General features: G+C 42.1%; 1 protein-coding gene across 1 annotated transcript in view; it reads left to right on the top strand.

Moving 5' to 3' along the window:
• wnk2 (WNK lysine deficient protein kinase 2) overlaps positions 1–20,877 on the top strand; it is a 296,693-nt gene that overhangs the window by 227,133 nt on the left and 48,683 nt on the right. Inside the window, 2 exon segments of the mRNA XM_038812754.1 lie at positions 212–1,434; positions 20,570–20,666. Coding sequence (XP_038668682.1) covers positions 212–1,434; positions 20,570–20,666 — 1,320 coding nt within the window.

The raw sequence follows: 20,877 nt of genomic DNA, 5'->3' as shown, positions 1-20,877 counted from the left end.
AATGTTTGTCTTTTAATATTAACAACATTGGTGTATCGTATTGTTTGTTACTTTAAATATTAATTATGTGCAATAACTTTAAATTATCTTGAATGAAGAGATGCAAAATACGTCAATAGATCCGGTTTTAGAAGCAGTTCTAATTTAACAGGTCATCATAATTTGCAAAAACATTCTTCAACGATGACACCTTTCATATTCGCTTTTTCAGAGGTAGAAAGTGGAATTGATGATGAGCAATTGGAATCTATCGGAACACAAACATCTGCTAATGATAACACCTCTGGACATCACATTGCATCGCCACCTTTGGTACCACCACTATCTAATATTGCTCATCCAACAAATTTGCCTGTTCAAGTAATAATGCAGCCTGTTATTTCTGCACTGTCACTCCAGAAAGAGGATAAAACTGGAAATGAAGCACAAGAGAACAGTCACCAGATACATACTATTTCTAAGGGACCAGATGTTTCACTTCAAAATAAATTTGTGGCTCATGAGCATTTAGAACTTCAATCAAAGACTATTGGTCAGCTGCAGTCAGTAGAAGAACAATCAGATTTGGTATTTAACCCCCCTACAGTTGTAGACATGCCATATTGTCCAGTTGTTCAGCCTCTTCCCATCCAATTAATATCTATCCAAGCAGAACATTCATTTCCTGTGGAATATGCTGTACCTAGTCCAATTCACAGCCTGGCCTTAGAGCACCAGTCTGTACCACAAGCCTATGTGCCTGATGTTAACCCACAATCTGTTGTAATGCATCAACCTTTTGCAAATCAGGGGCAATCAGCCATGGGAGTTTCTCGAACAGTCAGTAATACAGCAATAGGTTCTCAGCCCCAGAGTCCTGCACAAGTAGTTCCAGGTGTTAACCAACAGTACACAGCACAAGCGCCATCTCAGTCAATTACTTTGACTGGTATTATTAGCAGTCAGCAACAACTTTCTCTCATGGTTGAATCTGATAGCGAAGGCCCACGGAAAATTGAATTTGTCGATAATACAATAAAGACACTGGATGAAAAATTACGTACTTTATTATATCAAGAACCAGGAGGGATTCTCCCTGTACATGCTACCGCAGAGTCTTCTGAGACTGCTCCGATGGGAGAGTTGGGTTGCACTGAAGAGCTTTATTCTGAGCCACTTGGTGAAGTCCTCAATGCTGCGCTCTCTGTGGCTGTTTCTCTTCATGATGTAAAGAATATAGACGCACCTATTCATTCTGTTTTACCAATTACCCAAGTTCCTATTATGGGGTCACCGCCAAGCTTGCCCACTCTACCTGCAGAGTTGCCAGAAGAAACGTCTAATCAAGTTCTGAGAGAGGTTCTGTATCAACATGTGACAACCCCAGTATTACCTGAAGTAGGAGACTCAATTTTGGCTTCTAAAGCTACAGAGACTGGATCCACTGATACTAATGTAAGTCATGTTTGCTTTCTTTGTCTTTGGAAGTTGATCTGCCATTGGATTTTTTAAATTAGCATTTCTGTGTAACCATATACATCTGTTTTTATTTTGTATAATATATGCTCACAGTGCCAGAAACCTGTGTTCAGTTCTGGCCTTGTGTGACTGGGTGGAGTTTGCACATTCTCCCGTGTCTGCGTGGGTTTCCTCCCACATTCCAAAGATGTGCAGGTTAGCTGGATTAGCCATACTAAATTGCTCCTTAATGTCCAGCGGTTAGGTGTGGTTACTGGGATAGGGTGTGGTTACTGGGCCTAGATAGCGTGCTCTTTCGTACGGTCGGTACGGACTCGATGGGCCAAATGGCCTCCTCCTGTCTTGTAGGGATTCTATTCTATGATTCAATACATTGCTTAAAGTTAGTATAGAATCAGGTTTTCTGTTAAATTTCATACTTTTGGGAAGATGCTGACTTGCTGGCTAACCTGTGATGCCAACTGACGAGATCTTCTCAGCTGCTTTCCTTCCATTTGTATAATAGTCTATTCATTTCTACCTGAATGTTGGACAACATTGAAAGACTCAGGAAGACCATATGAACAGTGGTTAATCAGTCCTTCAGCTTCATGTTCTGACTACACAACCAAATGCAATCTCCTTTTGTTTAAGCTGGTGTCAAATTTTAAGGGATTATTTTTTGGTGTAAATTTTAAATGCATGTTAAAAAATTCAAACTGACATTTGTTCTAGTATTTATAATGTGAAAAAGAGCTCCAAAAAGGTTATACTGAGGCGCCACAGTGGTTAGCACTGTTGCCTCACGGCACTGAGGATCCAGGTTCGATCCCGGCTCCAGGTCACTGCCCGTGTCGAGTTTGCATATTCTCCCCGTGTCTGCGTGGTCTTACCCCCACAATCCAAAGATGTGCAGGGTAGGTGGATCGGCAACACTAAATTGCCCCTGAATTGGAAAAAAATTAATCAGGTATTTTAAATTCATTTTTTTTTTAATTCATTATAGTGATTGAATATTTTAGTTGCTTGACGTAACTGGGCCATTTAAGAATAATAGTCCAAAAGCAAAGTACTGCACATACTGCTCAGGAAATATCTGTGAGAACCCCAATCTTTAGAATCATAGAATTTACAGTGCAGAAGGAGGCCATTCAGCCTATCGAGTTTGCATCGGCCCTTGGAAAGAGCACCCTACTTAAGCCCACACCTCCACCCTATCCCTGTAACCCACAAACCCACCTAATCTTTTAGACACTAATGGGCAATTTATCATGGCTAATTCATCTAACCTGCACATCTTTGGACTCTGGGAGGAAACCGGAGCACCCCGGGGAAATCCACGCAGACACGGGGAGAAAGTGCAAACTCCACATAGACAGTCACCTGAGGCCGGAATTGAACCTGGGGCTCTGGAGCTGTGAGGCAGCAGTGCTAACCACTGTGCCGCCGTCCCGTACCTTGTTTGAATTAAGCTAATAATCTCCACAAAATACTTTTAAAAGGTGCAAAACTTTAAATGTTGATGTTCTGAGAGACTTGGGTGTATTTGTACAAGAAATATAAAGCCCACATGCATGTACATCTAACAGTTGGGAAGACAAATGGAGACCAGGGTACATGACCAAGGAAGTCTTGCTCCTATTGTACAGGGCTTTGGTGAGCCCACACCTAGTGCGCAATTTTGGTCTCCAATTTAGGTGAGGATATACATGTAATGGGGGCAGTACGAAGAAGATTAACAAGATTAGTTCCTGGGATGAGAGAATTATCCTATAGTGAGGCGCCAAGTAAATCTGCCTACGCCCTCTGGAGTTCAGGAAAATGAGACACCTCATTGAAACATGCAAGATTCTGAAAGATTGCTAATCTAGCAAAGTCATGTTCTGTTGTGAGCATTATCTGCAATGAATGCTGAGGTCATTTTGGTGATCTTATGCAAATTGGTTTTTTTTTAAATCCTTCGATCAGACGGATAATCCAAAAGTACCAAGCCTGCACAGGAACCAGCGGAGATGCAACCGCTATTTCATGCCATCACACCAGAAGTCCTTATACAAATTGTTTTTTTTTTTAAATGTTTTTTATTCTCCATTTTCACATTTTCCTCCAAAATTCCCACCCCACCCCCGAACAGTAAACGGTAACAAAGACAAAGTCAATCCCCTTAACAATAACAACGCTCCCATCCTCCCACCACCCCAAACAACGGCCCACCTGTCAATATATGCATCCAATAAAACAAACCCTCCCGCGGTGGAAACAAAAACACAAAGGAGTCCAGGACCGCCCATGGTCACCCTAGAGTCCACTCTCTCTCTCAATCTCCTCTCCTTTCCTCTCCCCCCCCCCCCCCCCCCCCCCCCCCAACTCAACGCCGTCCAACCTCTGGAAGAGTACCGTATGTGATACCCCCCCCCAACTCCTCCCGCCCACTGCCTCTTGTAAAACTCCTTCCCCCCAACTTTCCACCCCGGCTAGACCACTCAGACCCTGTTCTACTAGGCTCCGATGGCTGCAGTCCCTCCCCCCACCTCACTCCCGTTCCCTGGCCGGTTTAAACCGCCCAGCGCAGAGGCCCCCGCCCGGGTCCCTTTCCCTCTTGCCCGGCGCAAGGAAAGCCCAGAAATCCCCTTTTAGCACGCACACCCCGCATATCCACCTACACCCCAAAGAGCCCTCGCTTCGAGTGCAAATCCCATCACTTCCCTTGTCCAAATATACACACCATTGGCTCCTTTAGCCCATACACCCAGACGCAGTGAAACAAAAAAAGAAGAGACAAATAAGAAGAAAATACAGTCCTGAGGTTACACTGGCACATGGCCATGTCTCAGTTCTGCCACAGTCCTTCTGCCTTTGCAAAATCCTCCGCTGCTTCCGCCGTTCCAAAATAAAAGTCCTTGAGCTTAGAAGTCAACCTCAGCTTCGCTGGATATACAATGCCGCACTACACCTTGCTGATGTACAGTGCCCTCTTCACCCGGTTGAAAGCAGCCCGTCTCCTCGCCAGCTCCACCGTAAAGTCCTGGTATACACGTATACCAGCTCCAGCCCACTGCGCCACCCGCTTCTGCTTAGCCCAGCACAGGACCTTCTCTTTCACACAGTACCTACGGAAGCACAAAGTCACTACTCTTGGTGGCTCAGCCGCCTTTGGTACAGGCCTCCCCGACCGATGTGCCTGATCCAGTTCATATCGGGAGGGATCCTCCCCCTGCCCCAATAGTTTCGCCAGCATAGCGGCAAAATACTCCGTCAGCCTCGGCCCTTCAACTCCTTCGGGCAGCCCCACAATCCTCAAATTCTGTCGCCTGGACCTATTTTCCAGATCTTCCAATTTTCCTCGCAGATCCTTATTCACCTCCATTGCCTTCTGCATCTCCTTCCCCATCGAGGTAAGTTGATCACCCTGCTGCGCCACCGTCTCCTCCCCTACCTTCAGTGCCTCCCCTTGCGCCCGCAGCTCCTCCATTGTGCTCGCCACCGCCGTCGTCACCGGGGAAATCACCTCCTCCACCAGCACACTCAAAACCTCCGTCATCTTCCTCATCGCCTCCAGGTGTTTTGTAAACTGCCTTTTGAATTCTGCAGCCATTACCTTAGTTATTTCTTCAGCCTTCAGCAATGCGGCCACCTCTGGTGCTCCAGCCTCCTTTTTCCCTGGTGACCCCGTGGTGACCTCTCCTCTCCCCAACGGGCCCTCTGCTGTTCTTTTACCGGCCGTTTTCTTGCTGATCCTGGACATCATCTTCTACTGTGCCTCCTCCGTGCCTTCTCCCTGCCTTTGACGCCTCCGTGGACCCTGGGACCGGGCTTAAAGCCGCAAAAATGCCGTTCCTGATCGGGAGCCCTCTGTTGCGTGGCCGCCTCCCGCCCGCCGTCACCGGAGGTCGTCCTTGTACAAATTGTTATGACCACAGCAGGTGTTATTGCTGAACAAGGCAGGTCCCAGAAAGGAGGCAACATGGTGGTTAGCCCTGCTGCCTCACGGCGCCAAGGACCCGGGTTCGATCCCGGCCCCGGGTCACTGTCCGTGTGGAGTTTGCACATTCTCCCCATGTCTGCGTGAGTCTCACCCCACAACCCAAAGATGTGCAGGGTAGGTCGATTGGTCACACTAAATTGCCCCTTAATTGGAAAAAGAATTGGATATTCTAAATTTATTTTAAAAAAGAGGAAAAAAAAAGGCAGATCCCAGAAAGAAGCCTGATTTATTGATCATATTTTTTTTGTACTTTGAAAATGGGGAGAATAGCTACTGACCCTAAAAGCATAGAACCCCAGTAACACCTTTTGGATGTGAAAATTTAAAGTTTTAATAAAGAAAAAAAACTGAAGCACGTAAGCTTAAAGTTAGACAGTTAAGACAGTCATACAGAACAACCACCCCCTCCACACACACACCCCCACTTGGTCAAAAATAGACAAGAAAACTACCTTCTTGGCACCAGATCCTTTTTAGATTTAAGCTATAAAAATCCAGTTATATTACCCAAGCAAGTAATTGTTGTCAATTTAATCAAGGTATGCCACATGACTCCTCAAACCCTTCTATTCAGACGTGGAAATCCAAAAAGAAGGTTCAGAAACAAATTGCTTGAAATTGGATCGCTGCTTCAAATGCAAAACTCCCATGCCTCCTCAGCATACAGATCTAATCTTTAGGATATTCCCCACACAGCCACATAAATCAAGCTAAACAGATATTGCCACATATCTTTATTCCCTTTCATCTCAGATTCCCTTGTCCTCAACCACCTCTTTGAACTCAACCTCGCCAAATATAAACATCTTTCATGTTTTCCTGTTTTTTCTCTACTTTCCGTCAATGTAGTTTAATATACCTTCCTGTTTAACCACGAAACCTTTGTGAATTGTAAAGATTCCCTGTCACCTCTGATCTTTCCGTTGCATTTCAACAGCTGAAAAGCCAAGTCTCCACATATCGTGCAATGCAAATTTTAGATCCAACCTATGTACTTGTAATTCAGACACACCATCACCCCTCATTGCAAATGCATGACCCTATCACCTTTACTTTTTTATCTCTCTGTTCTCACAGACAGACTGTCTCTGTGAACCTCCTCCAGTTTAATTAATCATGGACACGTATGCATACATACACGGCTTTCTTTACAGAATGCCACCATAATTCCAAAAATACTTCAAAAATACATCCATTCATCACAAAGACCATTGGTCCACAGCCTTGATGGTAATAGAAAATAAACTAATGTTTCTACCTATTTGAAATCTAATGACTCCACCCATTTGAAATGGCCTAGAAGCATTTTCGTTTTGCAATAAATTATAAAAAGTCCTATCCATGACTCTTTGTCACAAATGTTTCAATCTCTTTTGCCTTCAACCACTAATTTTCAGGCTGTTTATCTTTGTCTACTTTCAACCCTGCACATAATGAAACAGCCGAAGGTGCTTCACAGGACTATTACAAAACAAAATAGGATACCAAGCCATGTAAAAGGTCAGATGATCAAAAGCTTATCAGACGTATTTCTAAGGAATGGCTTAAAGGAGAAATGTGATTAGAGTGGTGGAGTTGTATACAGAACAAACTGCTTGGAGTCTAGGAAAATGAAGGCATGATACCAGCGGTGGAACAGTTGTTATTGAGAATTCAGAAGAGGCTATAATGACAGGACCACAGATATTTCTGGGAGTTGTGGGGTAAAAGGAGATTACACAGTTTGGGGGGGGGGGGGGGGGGGCAGGGCCATGGAGGGATTTGAAAACAAGAATGAAAATTTTAAAATACTGACATGGCTTTACTGGGAGCCAGTGTAGATCAGTGAGTAAAGAGGTGACTTGCTCAGAGTTGGTACTGGCAGCAGAGTTTTAGATGACCTCAAGTTCATTGAGGATAGGATATGGGAGACCAGCCAGGAGTGCATTGGAAAAGTCATGTATAAAGGAAACAAAGGCATGAATTAAGGTTTCAGCAGCAGATGGGCTGAGATGGGAAAAGCAGAGTGCAATTATGGAAATAGGTAGATTTAGTAGTGGTGCAAATTTGAGGTTGGAACCTCTCCTCCGGATCAAATGTAAACACCAAGATTGCGAACTACCTGCCTTAATTCCAGATTAGTTTCAAGGAAAGGGGTGGATTTGGTAGCTTGGGAATAGAGTTTAGAGTGGGTACCAAAAACAATTGCTTTTGACTTCCCAGTACGTCGAAGAAAGTTCTCCTCCACTATTGGATGTCAGCTGAGCAGTGTGATAGTTTAGCAACAGTTGAGGATTGAGAAGGTGGTAGCGAGGTAGAACTAGGTGTTGTCAGCATACAAGTGAAAACAAACATTTAACTTTTGGGTGATGTCGCCAAAGGGTCGCATCTGGATAAAGATTAGAATGGAGCTAAAGATCAACACATGGAGAATAGTAGAGGTAATGGTGCGAGAGCAGGAAGAGAAGCCATTACAAGTGATTCTCTAACGATGATTAATAATAATAAGCTTTATTGTCACAAGTAGGCTTACATTAGCACTGCAATGAGGTTTCTGTGAAAAGTCCCTCGTCGCTTGTTCAGGTATACCGAGGGAGAATTCAGAATGTCCAAATTACCTAACAGCACGCCTTTTGGGACTGTGGGAGGAAACCAGAGCACCCGTAGGAAACCCACACAGACACGGGGAGAACACGCAGACTCCACACAGACAGTGACCCATGCTGGAAATCGAACCTGGGACACTGGAGCTGTGAAGCAACAGTGCTACCTACTTTGCTACCGTGATTAGAATGGAACTGTGAGAGAGCAGCCCCACCCAGTTCGATGACATTGAAGGAGGATGCTGTGGTCAACCTTGTCAAAGGCTGCAGTTAGGCAGAGAGGGACGCGGAATGGAAGTTTATAGTCTTAGGACTCCATTTGTGACTTTGATGCAGGCTCTTTCAATATTGTGGCGGGGTGGAAATCTGTTCGGAAGGGTTCAAACATGGAGTCCCAGGAAGGATGAGAATAGATTTGGAAGGTGACAGCATGTTCAAGTACTTTGGAGAGGAAAGGGAGGATGGAGATTGGGCAGCAGTTTACAATGGTAGAGGGATCCAAGGTAATTATTTTTTTTTTAAGAAAATATTTTATTGAGGCATTTATAATTTTGACATTTTAACACTCAAAACACTGGAGAAGGGGGTAGTGTCAGCGGTTTACGGAGCTATTTTGGAAGAGGAGAAGGCACCACTGGAAGGGATCAAAGCAGAGTGGGAGAAAGAGTTGGGAGAGGATATGGAGGAGGGATTCTGGCGTGAGGTGCTCCGGAGAGTAAATGCCTCCACCTCGTGTGCAAGGTTGGGGCTGATACAGCTGAAGGTGGGATACAGCGCACACCTCACCAGGGCGAGGATGAGCCGATCCTTTTAAGGAGTAGAAGATGTGTGTGAACGTTGCAGGCAGGGTCCCGCTAATCACGTTCATATATTTTGGTCCTGTCCAAAGCTGGAGGATTACTGGAGGGAGACTTTTAGGGTAATTTCTAAAGTGGTGCATGTGAAACTCAACCCGGGCCCCCGGGCCGCATATTCAGGTTGTCGGACCAGCCAGGGTTGGAAACTGGTGCCGAGGCAGATGTTGTAACCTTCGCCTCGTTGATCGCCCGAAGGCGGATCCTGATGGGATGAAGAGCAACCTCTCCACCCTGTGCCCTGGCGTGGCGGGGGGACCTGTTGGAATACTTGACCCTTGGGAAGGTTAAGTTTGAACTGAGGGGAAGGACGGAGGGGTTCTACAATTCATGGGCATTATTCATAATGCACTTTCAAGAACTGGATAACATCGAACATTAGTTGGGGAGGGTGGGTGGGAGGGTTGGGGGGATGGGGCGGTTTGTGTTGATGGTGACTATGGGTGATTCCTGATTCCTTTTTGTCATTTGTTTATGTGAACATACGGGCTAATGTTTGGTGGGAGGATGGCATCGTTGTTATTGATATGGGGTTTGACTATTTGTTACTGATTATTGTTTGTTGTTGGTGGGCATAAATTTGGGAGAAAATGTGAAAAAGGAGGAGAATAAAAAATATTTTTTTAAAAACACACTCTAAACAATAGAGCGGTCCAACATACACACAAAGCCCACAGTAACATATCCAACTCTCTTCTCCCCCCCCCCCCCCCCCCCCACCCTAACTCCTAGCTGCCCATATATTAGATTCCATGCCCCCCGCCCCCAGATTGTTATTTTTTGAGAAGGGTAATGACGGCAGACAGAACTGTTTACAAGATCAGCTAACGTGGGGGTGACCGGGGAGGGGAGGAGAAACATGAGAAAGATGCTAGTTTAAGGCTAGGGCAGGGAGGAGCATTGAAGGATGTTTGGTCAGGTGGTAATGGATGCTGTGAGGTGGACGTCAGAACAGTGAATGCCACTATTGTAACCAGCTTATTAAACAAAATGGGATTTTTTTTCCATCATGTTTCTGAGCAATAGAAAGGGAACCACTGAACATATTCTTACACACAATTACTTTTGTGTATGTTTTTGCATCGCATTTTGTTTTCTTTCTATATACAAGTCAAATGCACATGACTTATATGCGTTCAGCCTGTGTAATGTTGCAGCGGGTTGCCTGACTTTAAATAGGAGTGTCAAGAATATTGATTCCTTAGGGACAGCTTGATAAACATGGAGTACGATCTGTTCAATCTCTCTCTGGAGATGCAACCAGATGCAAAATTCATTTCATCTGAAATAATGGCATAACATTTATTGCTATTATGAACATTGATTCCTGGTTAAATAAGCTACTGCCTGAAAGCTTTAAACTATAATTTTCTCCTTAAAACCGGAAACCTCCACCTTCAACAGTCAGTCGCACTTTTACATTATCCTGTTTAGTTCTCAAATATTAATATTAATATTGAATGTTGACATTGAAGGTTTGATTTGACCAGTTTGCAGCAAGTTTTGAGATATGAGAAGCCATTGTGAGACCCCTGCAAAGTGTGAAAATTTTAATATTTATATATTTGGGAAAGAAGACTTGATACTTGTCTAATAGTTATTGGCCATTTTGAAGTTGTACATTATTAATGCACAATGAGTCTGACTTTACAGACAAGTTTACAAAGATGAATTAATTTATTCATTAAAGACATTATTAATTGCCTCCATATTATATTTTCAGTAAGTGGTGCAACCAATAAAACTCAAACCTGTCAACACCATTTCCATTTGCCTCTAACTTAGATTTCTAAGTAACAGTTGTGAATTTTACATTCGGATGATAAATAAGATTAAATTACTTAGAACAGTTAATTCCTAAATTTTGCATCCTGACCTTAATATGCCAGAATTCACTAAAGCTTTTCAGTGTTTATATCCAGCTTTCCCCTGAATGTAGCTACCTGGTTTCCTGATGCCGGGAAACCCAGCCAGCCATAGCTAAGTTCCAAAAGCTGAATAATATGAAGCCCTTAGCCTCAGTATAATATTTAAAGTGCCAGTTTACTTCCTTGGAACAGGTTGATCACCTGCTCACCCTGTTGTCTCACTAAATCTGGAAGAGGGTGGGTTGAAGATTGTATCGGGTTTAGATTTCTGATGTGCCAAAATTATCTGGCTTGCTGAAAAAGGCTTAGCTATTGCAAAATTGGATCCCAGTATAGTGCTGTTCATTGTGGTTAAATGATCACATATCCCTATCATAATTTGTTATTCACGATTTTTGAAAGTCTAGCAAGAGGAAGTGGGGTTTAGCACTCGTGCAGCAATGTTGCTAGCTTTATGGGGAGTCTCAACCAACGTTGACCACTAAATTGTTTGTCCACTACAACCACCACTCCATCCAATGAAGTGCAAGGTGCCAACAATCTTATTGGCTCAATGCTGTTCGATTCAGAGCAAACTCACTGTAATTTCATACTGCTGTCATCTCCCCTTATATTTCCTATATTTTACTTCTCTGAAATTGTGATGCAGTAAGTACACTTGATACAATTCTCTTGTTGGTGTTGTATTAGCAAGCATTACAGCCAATTTCTCTGCGGCAGGATCCCACAAATAGCAAATTGAAGTTGGCCAGATATTGGTCAGGATTAGTTAATAATAATGAACTCAGTAAAAGTATGATGCAAGTCTGACATCAGCTTCTGATATCTGCAAATGCATGGTAAAGCATGCTCCAATTTTCCTTGTTCTTCGAAATGCATTTCTGCATTGTACTCACGGAGTTACTCATGTAAATTCATGAAGTTGCAGTGCATACCAACTAAGCATGCCAGAAAGCTTTGGGACTTATCAGTTCAAGTGTAAATGAAGTTTTAAAGACTTCATCAATTTTGATTACCTCTAAACCCTCTGTCATTGAAAGTTAACTTTATGAGCGTGGAGTCTCATTCCGTCAGATATTAATTTTTGCAGATTTTACAACATTCTTTCTACCTTTTTCCGCATTTTGCTTTTTGTACCTAATTTTACGTTGAGTTAAATATTCTGACTTCGGCAGATTCTAAACACGGAAGCCCATTTATGAGGATACATCAGTCTGGTTGAAGAGATATACACTTGCTTGCTATGCTCTTATAGATCCTAGCTGCGCTGAGGGTGCTGGTCTGCAGATTGACAACCATGTGCTTTTATTTCAAAAGCCCATGAATAAGCATGGCTAATCTCTGCTGACTGCAAAATCTATATCATGGCTATTGGTGCTGGTAATGGAACATTGGTCAGTACACCAGGGAAGCTCTGTCCTCTACATAGAATAATGCCACAGAATCTTTTACGCCCACTTGCACTGTGCAAATGACCTTGGTATAGCATCCCATGGAAAAGACAGCACCTCCAAAAAATGAAACATTCCCTCAGTACGCAGTGGCCTTAAACCCAATAGAGAAGCATGAGTGCAACCAAATGAGACAAACTAACAGCCTCTTATAAGAAAAAGAATCAACTTTGTCTCTGCAACATTTAACCTGACTAGAGAGCCAATTGAATTACAATTTAATACAATTCAATATGTGAATTTATCACTTAATTATAATTTAGCTATTTGATAGTAATAGGAGTGCTCCATCTGTTTTATAACATGTAATTATTTCAGAAACCCACTGTGAAAATTGTCACTGGGGGACGCTTGGGCTTTGGGTTAACAATTTTTGGTCCTCGAGTTCTGAGATGCCAAACAATGATCTGAGAGATTCAGGTTTTAAAGTTTGTTTGTTACCCACATGATGACTAAAATTAATAGTTTTGCCTTTTAGCCATTCATCGATAGTGAAATAGTTTAATACTCTTTATGTATTTTTATCATAGAGAACTGTGTATGATTTATTTTGGTTCTTATTTTTGTGCATTCTTAAATTCCCTTGTCACAGTTAACAGAATGATCTCAACTTTCTACTCACTACAATAAAGTTTAAGATATATGTAACCAAGATCTTAAATTCAGATCGAGATAATACTTGCAGGATTGCAAAGGTAAAAGAGCCTGTTGGGAGTTACGTACAGGCCCCCTAGCAGTAGTCAGAATGTGGGGCAGAAAATAAATCAGGCATAGAAAGGCACATAAAGATAATATTACAATAATAATGGGGGGGCTTCAATATGCAGGTGGACTGAGAAAATCAGGCTGGTAGTGGATCCCAAGAAAAGGAATTGTGGAATGTCTAAGAGATGTTTTTTTGGAGCAACTTGTGCCAGAGCCTACTAAGGAATAGGTAATTCTGGATTTGGTGACGTGTCATGAGGCAGACTTGATTAGGGAACTTAAGGTGAAGAAACCCTTGAGGACAGTGATCACAATATGATAAAATTGACCCTGCAGTTTGAGAGGAAGAAGCTGGAATCAGATGTAACGGTATTACAATTAAATAAAGGTATCTACAATCAACTGGCCAGAGTTGATTGGAAGGGGAGCCTAGCAGGAAGGACAGTGGAACAGCATGGCAGGAGTTTTTGGGGTTATTCGGGGGGTATATCAAAAATTCATTCCAAGGAGGAGGAAACATGCTAAGGGGAGAATAAGGCATCCACGGCTGCCGAGGGAAGTCAAGGACAGCATAAAAGCAACAGAAAAGCATACAAAGTGGCAAGGATTGGTGGTAAGCCAGAGGTATTGGGAAGTCATTATAAGCGAGCAGAGGACAACTAAAAAAGCAATAAGGGGGGAGAATATGAAATATGAGTGCAAGCTAGCTAGTATTATAAAAGAAGATTGGAAGACTTTTTTTTTCAATATATAAAAGGTAAGAGAGAGGCAAGAATAGACAGTGGGCCACTGGAAAACTAGGCTGGAGAAGTAGTAATAGGAAACAAAGAAATAGCAGAGGAACTGAATAGTTACTTTGCATCAATCTTCAGTGTGGAAGATACCAGTGGGATACCAGAACTCCAGGTGAATCAGGGAGCAGAGGTGAGTGTCGTGGCTATCACTAAGGAGAAGGTTCTGGGGAAACTGAAAGATCTGAAGGTGACTAAATCACCTGGACCGATGGACTGCACCTGATGGTTCTATAGCTGAGGAGATTGTGGAGGCATTAGGTAGTGATTTTTCAGGAATCACTGGAGACAGGCAGGGTCCCAGAGGACTGGACAGTGGCTAATGTAGCACCACTATTTAAGAAGGGAGGGAGTCCGAAGACGAGAAATTATAGGCAGACTACGCCAAGTTGAAGGAACTTATGATTGTGAAGTAGAGCTTCAATTTAAGGTTACCGGTTGTTCTTGAGCATTGCTGAAACTCAGTAGAAAATCAAGTTAAAACTTGTCAGGTGCAAATAAGAATTGTTTTATTTGGAGTTCATTGGTTACAACTTGAAAATCATTTAAAAGGTAGTTTGTAGACAATTTGATTTTCTTCAAAGAATCACAGGAATTGTCTTCTGAGACAGTAGCCTGACACAACTTTAAAAGTCAAGTCTGAAGTCAAAGTATGAAAATGAATATGAATACAGAACTCTTTTCTAATTCTCTTCTTTACTTTATGCTCTTTCTGTCTCTCGCTCTGGCTCTCTGTCTTCTCTCTCTCTCTCTACCTCTCTGCTGTTCCTTTCTGTCTTTTTGTCCGTCTGTCTTTCTTTCTGTCTGTCTAAAATGGTGGCCAATCATCTATGGATATACTATTTCAATATCTGTCTTAAGCGATCCGATCACACCCCAATATAATCCTAATTGTTTGATTTAGACTCAAACACATTGATTTGATAACAAGCCGTCCATCTTCACGATGTAACATTACTTCCAGTTGTTGCATGTCTGGCAACATGGAGACCTTATGTTATCTCATTATACTATGCGAGGCATAATTCCGAAAATATAATTCAAACTGTCTTTTAATGTTGGAATCAAATATATATATATATATTATATTTGATTCGATGTTTTAACTGTTCATTTATTAAAAACGAGGCAACACAGTCTAAAATGTTTCAGCTATTATAATCGTGGGATGTGATTTACTCTAATCTCCAATGGCGTGAGAACCATGCCATTTGTTCCTTCTTATTCCTCGTTGCCATGGATTCAACCCTTGTCCTTGGAAAAATGTAATGTTTTTATCAGACTTCTGTGTTTTGCAAACTCATGACTGAGTTTGGAAATTGTATGCTTCTTTCATTTTAAAACTGGGAATTAATATTTATGCTTTAGCCAGCTTTTTACCTATATTAAGTGTATTTGAAATACCTGGCTTCTACAGCAGGTTAGCCTGACTTCAGTCATTGGTAAGACTCTAGAGTCCATTATTAAAGATGAGATTGTGGAGTTCATGGAAGTGCATGATAAAGTAGGACTGAGTCAGCACGATTAACAGGAAGTTAGACAGAGGAGAACAGTGGACGTGATTTATTTAGATTCCCAGAAGGCCTTTGACAGGTGCCACAGAGGAGACTGTTAAATAAGTTAAGAGCCCATGTTGTTAAGGGTAAAATCCTGGCATGGATAGAGATTGGCTGACTGGCAGAAGCAGAGAGTGGGGATAAAGGGTCTTTTTCAGGATGGCAGCCAGTGACTAGTGGTGTGCCTCGGGTGGAGCTGGGACCACAACTTTTCGCAATATACATTGACAATCTGGAAGAATGACTGAAGGCACTGTTGCTAAGTTTTGAAGATGATACAAAGATATGCAGAGGGACCAGGTATGAGGGGGAATCTTATTGAAACTTACAGGATACTGCGAAGCCTGGATAGAGTGGACGTAGAGAGGATGTTTCCACTAATAGGAAAAACTAGAACCAAAGGGCAGAATCTCAGACTAAAGGGATGCTCCTTTAAAATAGAGATGAGGGGAAATTTCTTCTGCCAGAGGGTGGTGAATCTGTGGAACTCTTTTTGTGCAGAAGGCTGTGGAGGCCAAATCACTGAACTACTTTAAGACAGGGATAGATATTTCTTGATTAATAAGGGTATCGGGAGAGAAGGCAGGAGAATGGGGATGAGAAAAATATCAGCCATGATTGAATGGCGGAGCAGACTCGATGGGTTAACCCTAACCCTAACCCTAGTGACCTAATTCTGCTCTAATGCCTCATGGTCTTATTATTCCAATGGCAAGATGGGATACAGAACTGGCTCGGTTATAGAAGATGGAGGGTATATAGGTGGAAGAGTGCTTTTCTTTATTATAAAAACTACAAATACCCTAATTAAATGGTGTTTTTTTTTTAAAAGAAGAGTGCTTTTCTGAATGGAAGGCTGTGATTAGTGGTGTTCTGCTGGAATCAGTGCTGGGACGTTTGTTGTTCGCAGTATTTATAAATGATTTGGAGGAAAATGGAGCTGTTTGCGGACAAAAAGATTGGTGGAGTTGCAGATAGTGAAGAGGATTGTCAGAGGATACAGCAGGATATAGATCCGTTGGAGACTTGGGCTGAGAAATGATGGAGTTTAATCCAGACAAATATGAGATTATGCATTTTGGAAGATCTAATACAGTGAGAATTATAGAAAATGACAGAACTATTAGAAGTATTAGGGTTAGGGTTAGACAGGCAGACAGATATGGGCATATAGGTCCACAGATCACTGAAAGTGGCAACCCAGGTGGATAAGGTAATCAAGAAGGTATATGGCATGCTTGCCTTCATCGGTCTGGGGCAGAGTATAAAAATTGGCAAGTCATGTCGCAGCTGTACAGAACCTTAGGCCACATTTGGAATATTGCGTACAATTCTGGTCGCCACATTACCAGAAGGATGTGGATGCTTTGGAGAGGGTACAGAAGAGGTTTACCAGGATGTTGTCTGGTCTGGAGGGTATTAGCTAGGAGGAGAGATTGGATAAACTCCAATTGTTTTCACTGGAATGGCGGAGGTTGAGGGGCGACCTGATGGAGGCGTACAAAATTATGAGAGGATGGACAGAGTTAATAGTCAGATGCTTTTCTTAGGGTAGAAAAATCAATTACATGGGGACATAGATTTAAGTTGAGAGGGGGAAAGTTTAGAGGAGATGAGAAGCAGATTTTTTTACGTGGATGGTGAGTGCCTGGACCGCACTGCCGGGGCAAGTGGTGGAAGCAGATACGATAGCTGTGTTTAAGAGGCATCTTGATCAAATACAAAATTGGATGGGAATAGAGGGGATATGGTCCTGGAAGTGCAGACGGTGATAGTTTAGTCGGGCATCATGATTGGCTTAGGCTTGGAGGGCTGAAGGGCCTGCTCCTGTTGCTGTACTGTTCTTTGTATACTTAAAAACACAATTTGTAAAAGCCTGTGTCTAGAAATGTTTGACTGTGGAGTGTCTGTAGCACCAGACCATGTGACTGATCATTCCACAAACTTAGCATAAACTAAATCGCAAAATAGAATACTGCAGATGGGAAATCTGAAATAAAAACAAATTACAACAGTGTTTGTGGAGAGAATACCAGTTAACTTTTCAGATTAAAATGACCTTTCTCAGAACCTTGACCTGATTAACTCTGTTTATCTCTCCACAGATGCTACCTGGCCTTCTGTGCATTTCCTGCATTTATGTTTTTATCTTGCATAGACCAGATGAATCCAAAACCAAAAATAAAATTGGGCATTTGGGAGCTGAATGAACAGGGAAAACAACTTTAAACAATCAGAATGAGGCACTGAGAAATTGCACACTGGAAGGATTGAGAAGAAAGTGAGAATTTAATGTCAAATCAGATACAGAAAGAGAATAGTGAAGGAAAGACAAGCGAGGGGGAAATATAGAATGAAAAGTTTTTTAATTTACAAAAACCAAATTTATCATTTTTAAAAAATCTTCAATAACAATCTGACCAGCAAGCAATGGGACTTTACACTTGTAATAGTTAATTTCAATGCTGGAGAATGATGTGGCAAGTTTAGCTCGTATCTATCATGCAACAGCAACTTTGTGACATTTCTTGCATGTCAGTGGTAAGGTGGACAGCACGATGTTGTCCTTGTGAATCTAATGGTGGATCGGTTAACCTTTAGTAGCAACGTTTGGTTTTTGATCTTTACCCATGCATTTGCTGCTCGCTTCAAGGGCACGATTCTTTGGCCACGTCCGCCTGGCAACCGGAAATCCCCGACCGAGGTCAATAGACCTTTCCATGGTCCCTGTCCTCTCCATAGTGATCTTGCGGTGTGCGTGGTCAAAGAATCCAACCCAAGTTGCTACATAGACACCATAGAATTAGAACCACGAATTCCTACAGTGCAGAAAGGGGCAATTTGGCTCATTGGGTCTGCATCAACCCTCTGAAAGAGCACCCGGCCTCTGCTACTGCCCTGCCTGATCCCAGTAATCCACCTAACCTGCACATCTTTGGACTGTGGAGGGAACGAGTCGTGGAGAAAGTGCAAACACCACAGAAGTCAGTCAACCAAGGCCGGAATTGAACCCAGGTCCCTGGTGCTGTGAGGCAGCAGTGAATCTATTTAAATAGAGTAACAGTATTAGCAGTACCATTATTTGAACCTAACAGCTAACCCTACTGAATGGCATACCAGAGGCTATTGGCCTATCGGGTTTGTGCTGATGAATTATTTTTCACACCAATCACTTGGGTTTTGTCTAACTCTTCACTCACACTTCTTAATATTCCTATTTTGCAAGCAACTGTCTAATTCCTTTCTTAATAATTTATGCAATCTCCTTCAACTATAATTGGGTGGCAGAAATTCATCATTCCAACCACCCTCTGTCAAATTTTAAAAAATCTAGCCTCCTTACTAATTCTGTTAACCGTGTAATTCTGCGATTATGCTACCATCTTGCTAATGACTCTAAACAATCTGTCACTCTTTACCATATAAAACACTCTCATTTTGAAAAGAGATCCATTATAGGAACAATGGAATAGGAGTAGGTAATTTAGCCCTTCAAGCATATGAATCATAGAACCCCAACGTTGCAGGAATGAGGCCCATCGAGTCTGCACCAACCCTTTGAACGAGCTTGCTACCATAGCCACTCACCCAACGGCCCCTCGCTTCCCTGTAATTCCATAACCTAACTTTCACAACCCCTGGACGCTAAGGGGCAATTTAGCATGGCCAATCCACTTAACCTGCAAGTCTTCAGACTGTGTGAGGAAACCGGAGCACTCGGAGGAAACCCACACAGGCACCGAGATGTACAAACTCCACACACAGTGACCCAAGAATTGAATTGTATGATGCTATTCAATTTGGTCACCGGCTGATCTCACTCTATGTTCCATCTTTGATCCCCACCTCTTGATACTGTTACTTGCATTACAAACGAGGTGACACTTTAAAGGTACTTCATTGAATGTTTTGAGGTTGTGAAAAGTGCTATATAAATGAAAGTCTCTCCTGCCTGATAAAAAATGTCAAATTAGTCATGTAAATTTTAATTCTCCTATATTACAACATTTTGGAGGAAAATAATTATGCACTTCCACCATTGTGTGTGGGAAAGCACTTCTGATTTCACTCTGAATAGTCTAGCTTGAATTTTAGCATTGTACTCCCTTATGAATTCCCCCTCCCCTTAATCTTAACACTAGTGAAGGCCCATCTTCTCAAATCTCTTAATAACTGATGACACCTTTTCCATGGCTTTTATATACTTTCTATAATTGTGTTCCCAAATCTGTAGCTGACAGGACATCAGGGCTTTCTGTGTGGAGTTTGGACTTTCTCCACATGTCTGTGTGGGTTTCCTCCGGGTGCTCCGGTTTCCTCCCACAGTCCAAAGATGTGCAGGTTAGGTGGATTGGCCATGCTAAATTGCCCTTAGTGCCCAAAGGATTAGGTGGGATTACCGAGTTAGGGTGGCGGGCTAACCCTGGGTGGGGTGCTCTGTCAGAGGGTCGGTGCAGACTCGATGGGCCAAATGTACTGTAGGGATTCTGTAATCACCCAAACTATAGACCCTATTACTGAGCAAAACAAGCAGGCACATAAAAGTCTGTTTGTATTCTCCCTTGTCAAGACCGTGAATAACATGAAGGTTCCTTATTCGTTTATTTTTGTAATTTACGTTATGCTAATGTAAGTCCTTCTCCTCTGCTATTACACAAACCTGATGTTGGCAGTGACATAAAATAATTCCCTGATTTCAGGTGTTAATTATGGGGAAATGCAATGGATGGAAGGAAAAAAAGGCTTGCAAATCACCTTCCAACTCCCAGAACTTCAAAGTGCAAAAGAAAAACGATTTTGCTTTTCAATTCCTCCGACCGAATTACATATTTTGTAGACAAACCTGACTGCCAACTTGCAGCCAGCAAGGTCTTGCAACATACAAAGAACTGCCTCATTAATCCATTTTGAAGGAGTTTGAGGGTTAAATGCTGACGAGAGCATCAAAAGGAAAACCCTATTTCACGTGAATAAAACCAATGGATTATCCAAAAAGACTAGGGGAATTTACATGATTATGTTAATTAATAGTGACTGCAAGTCTTCTGGTATCTGGCTGCTGCTGCTATTGACATGTAATTCCCAAAAATATTGACATGGAAAGCAACACACTTTGGGTGGAGGAAAGATTTAGGCAATACATATAGGAATATATCTGGAAGAATCAGTGAAGACATGAAGTGCAGAAAAGGCAAATAGAATGGCTTTGGAATGACTGGAGTCAATTATCTTTTGTTCTAAGTAAACATTCAGTTGAAAGATTTTTTTTTTCTTGTGTTTGGTAATTAAACGTCGATCTACCAACTTGTGCTATCTGTACATCTTTTGTTTCCTGTTCAGCAGAGTCAAAAGCTAGGAGTAAAAGAGTGTATTCAAAGCTACATACAACCACAAACAACAACATTGTCCGCCGGAACATCGATTATAAACAGTCACGGTGTGTAACTGAAGTGTCTCTTGTATTCAACAAAAAAAATAATTTAATCTCGGAAATGAAATGGATCGCAAAGCAAGTTAAGTCTTGGAGCAGCACTTTTGATGCATTTTAAGTTGGATGCATGGTTAAAGTACTGTTCTGTAATGTTCCTGGATTAATACTAAATCTATTTCAGCCGTTTGTTTAAAATATATCAAATATAATCTGAGAT

Source organism: Scyliorhinus canicula, chromosome 11 (assembly GCF_902713615.1).
Source record: "Scyliorhinus canicula chromosome 11, sScyCan1.1, whole genome shotgun sequence".
In the NCBI taxonomy this organism is placed as follows: Eukaryota; Metazoa; Chordata; class Chondrichthyes; order Carcharhiniformes; family Scyliorhinidae; genus Scyliorhinus; species Scyliorhinus canicula.
Note: the sequence above shows the minus strand (reverse complement) of the source record. Positions and strands in the feature narration are given on the sequence as shown.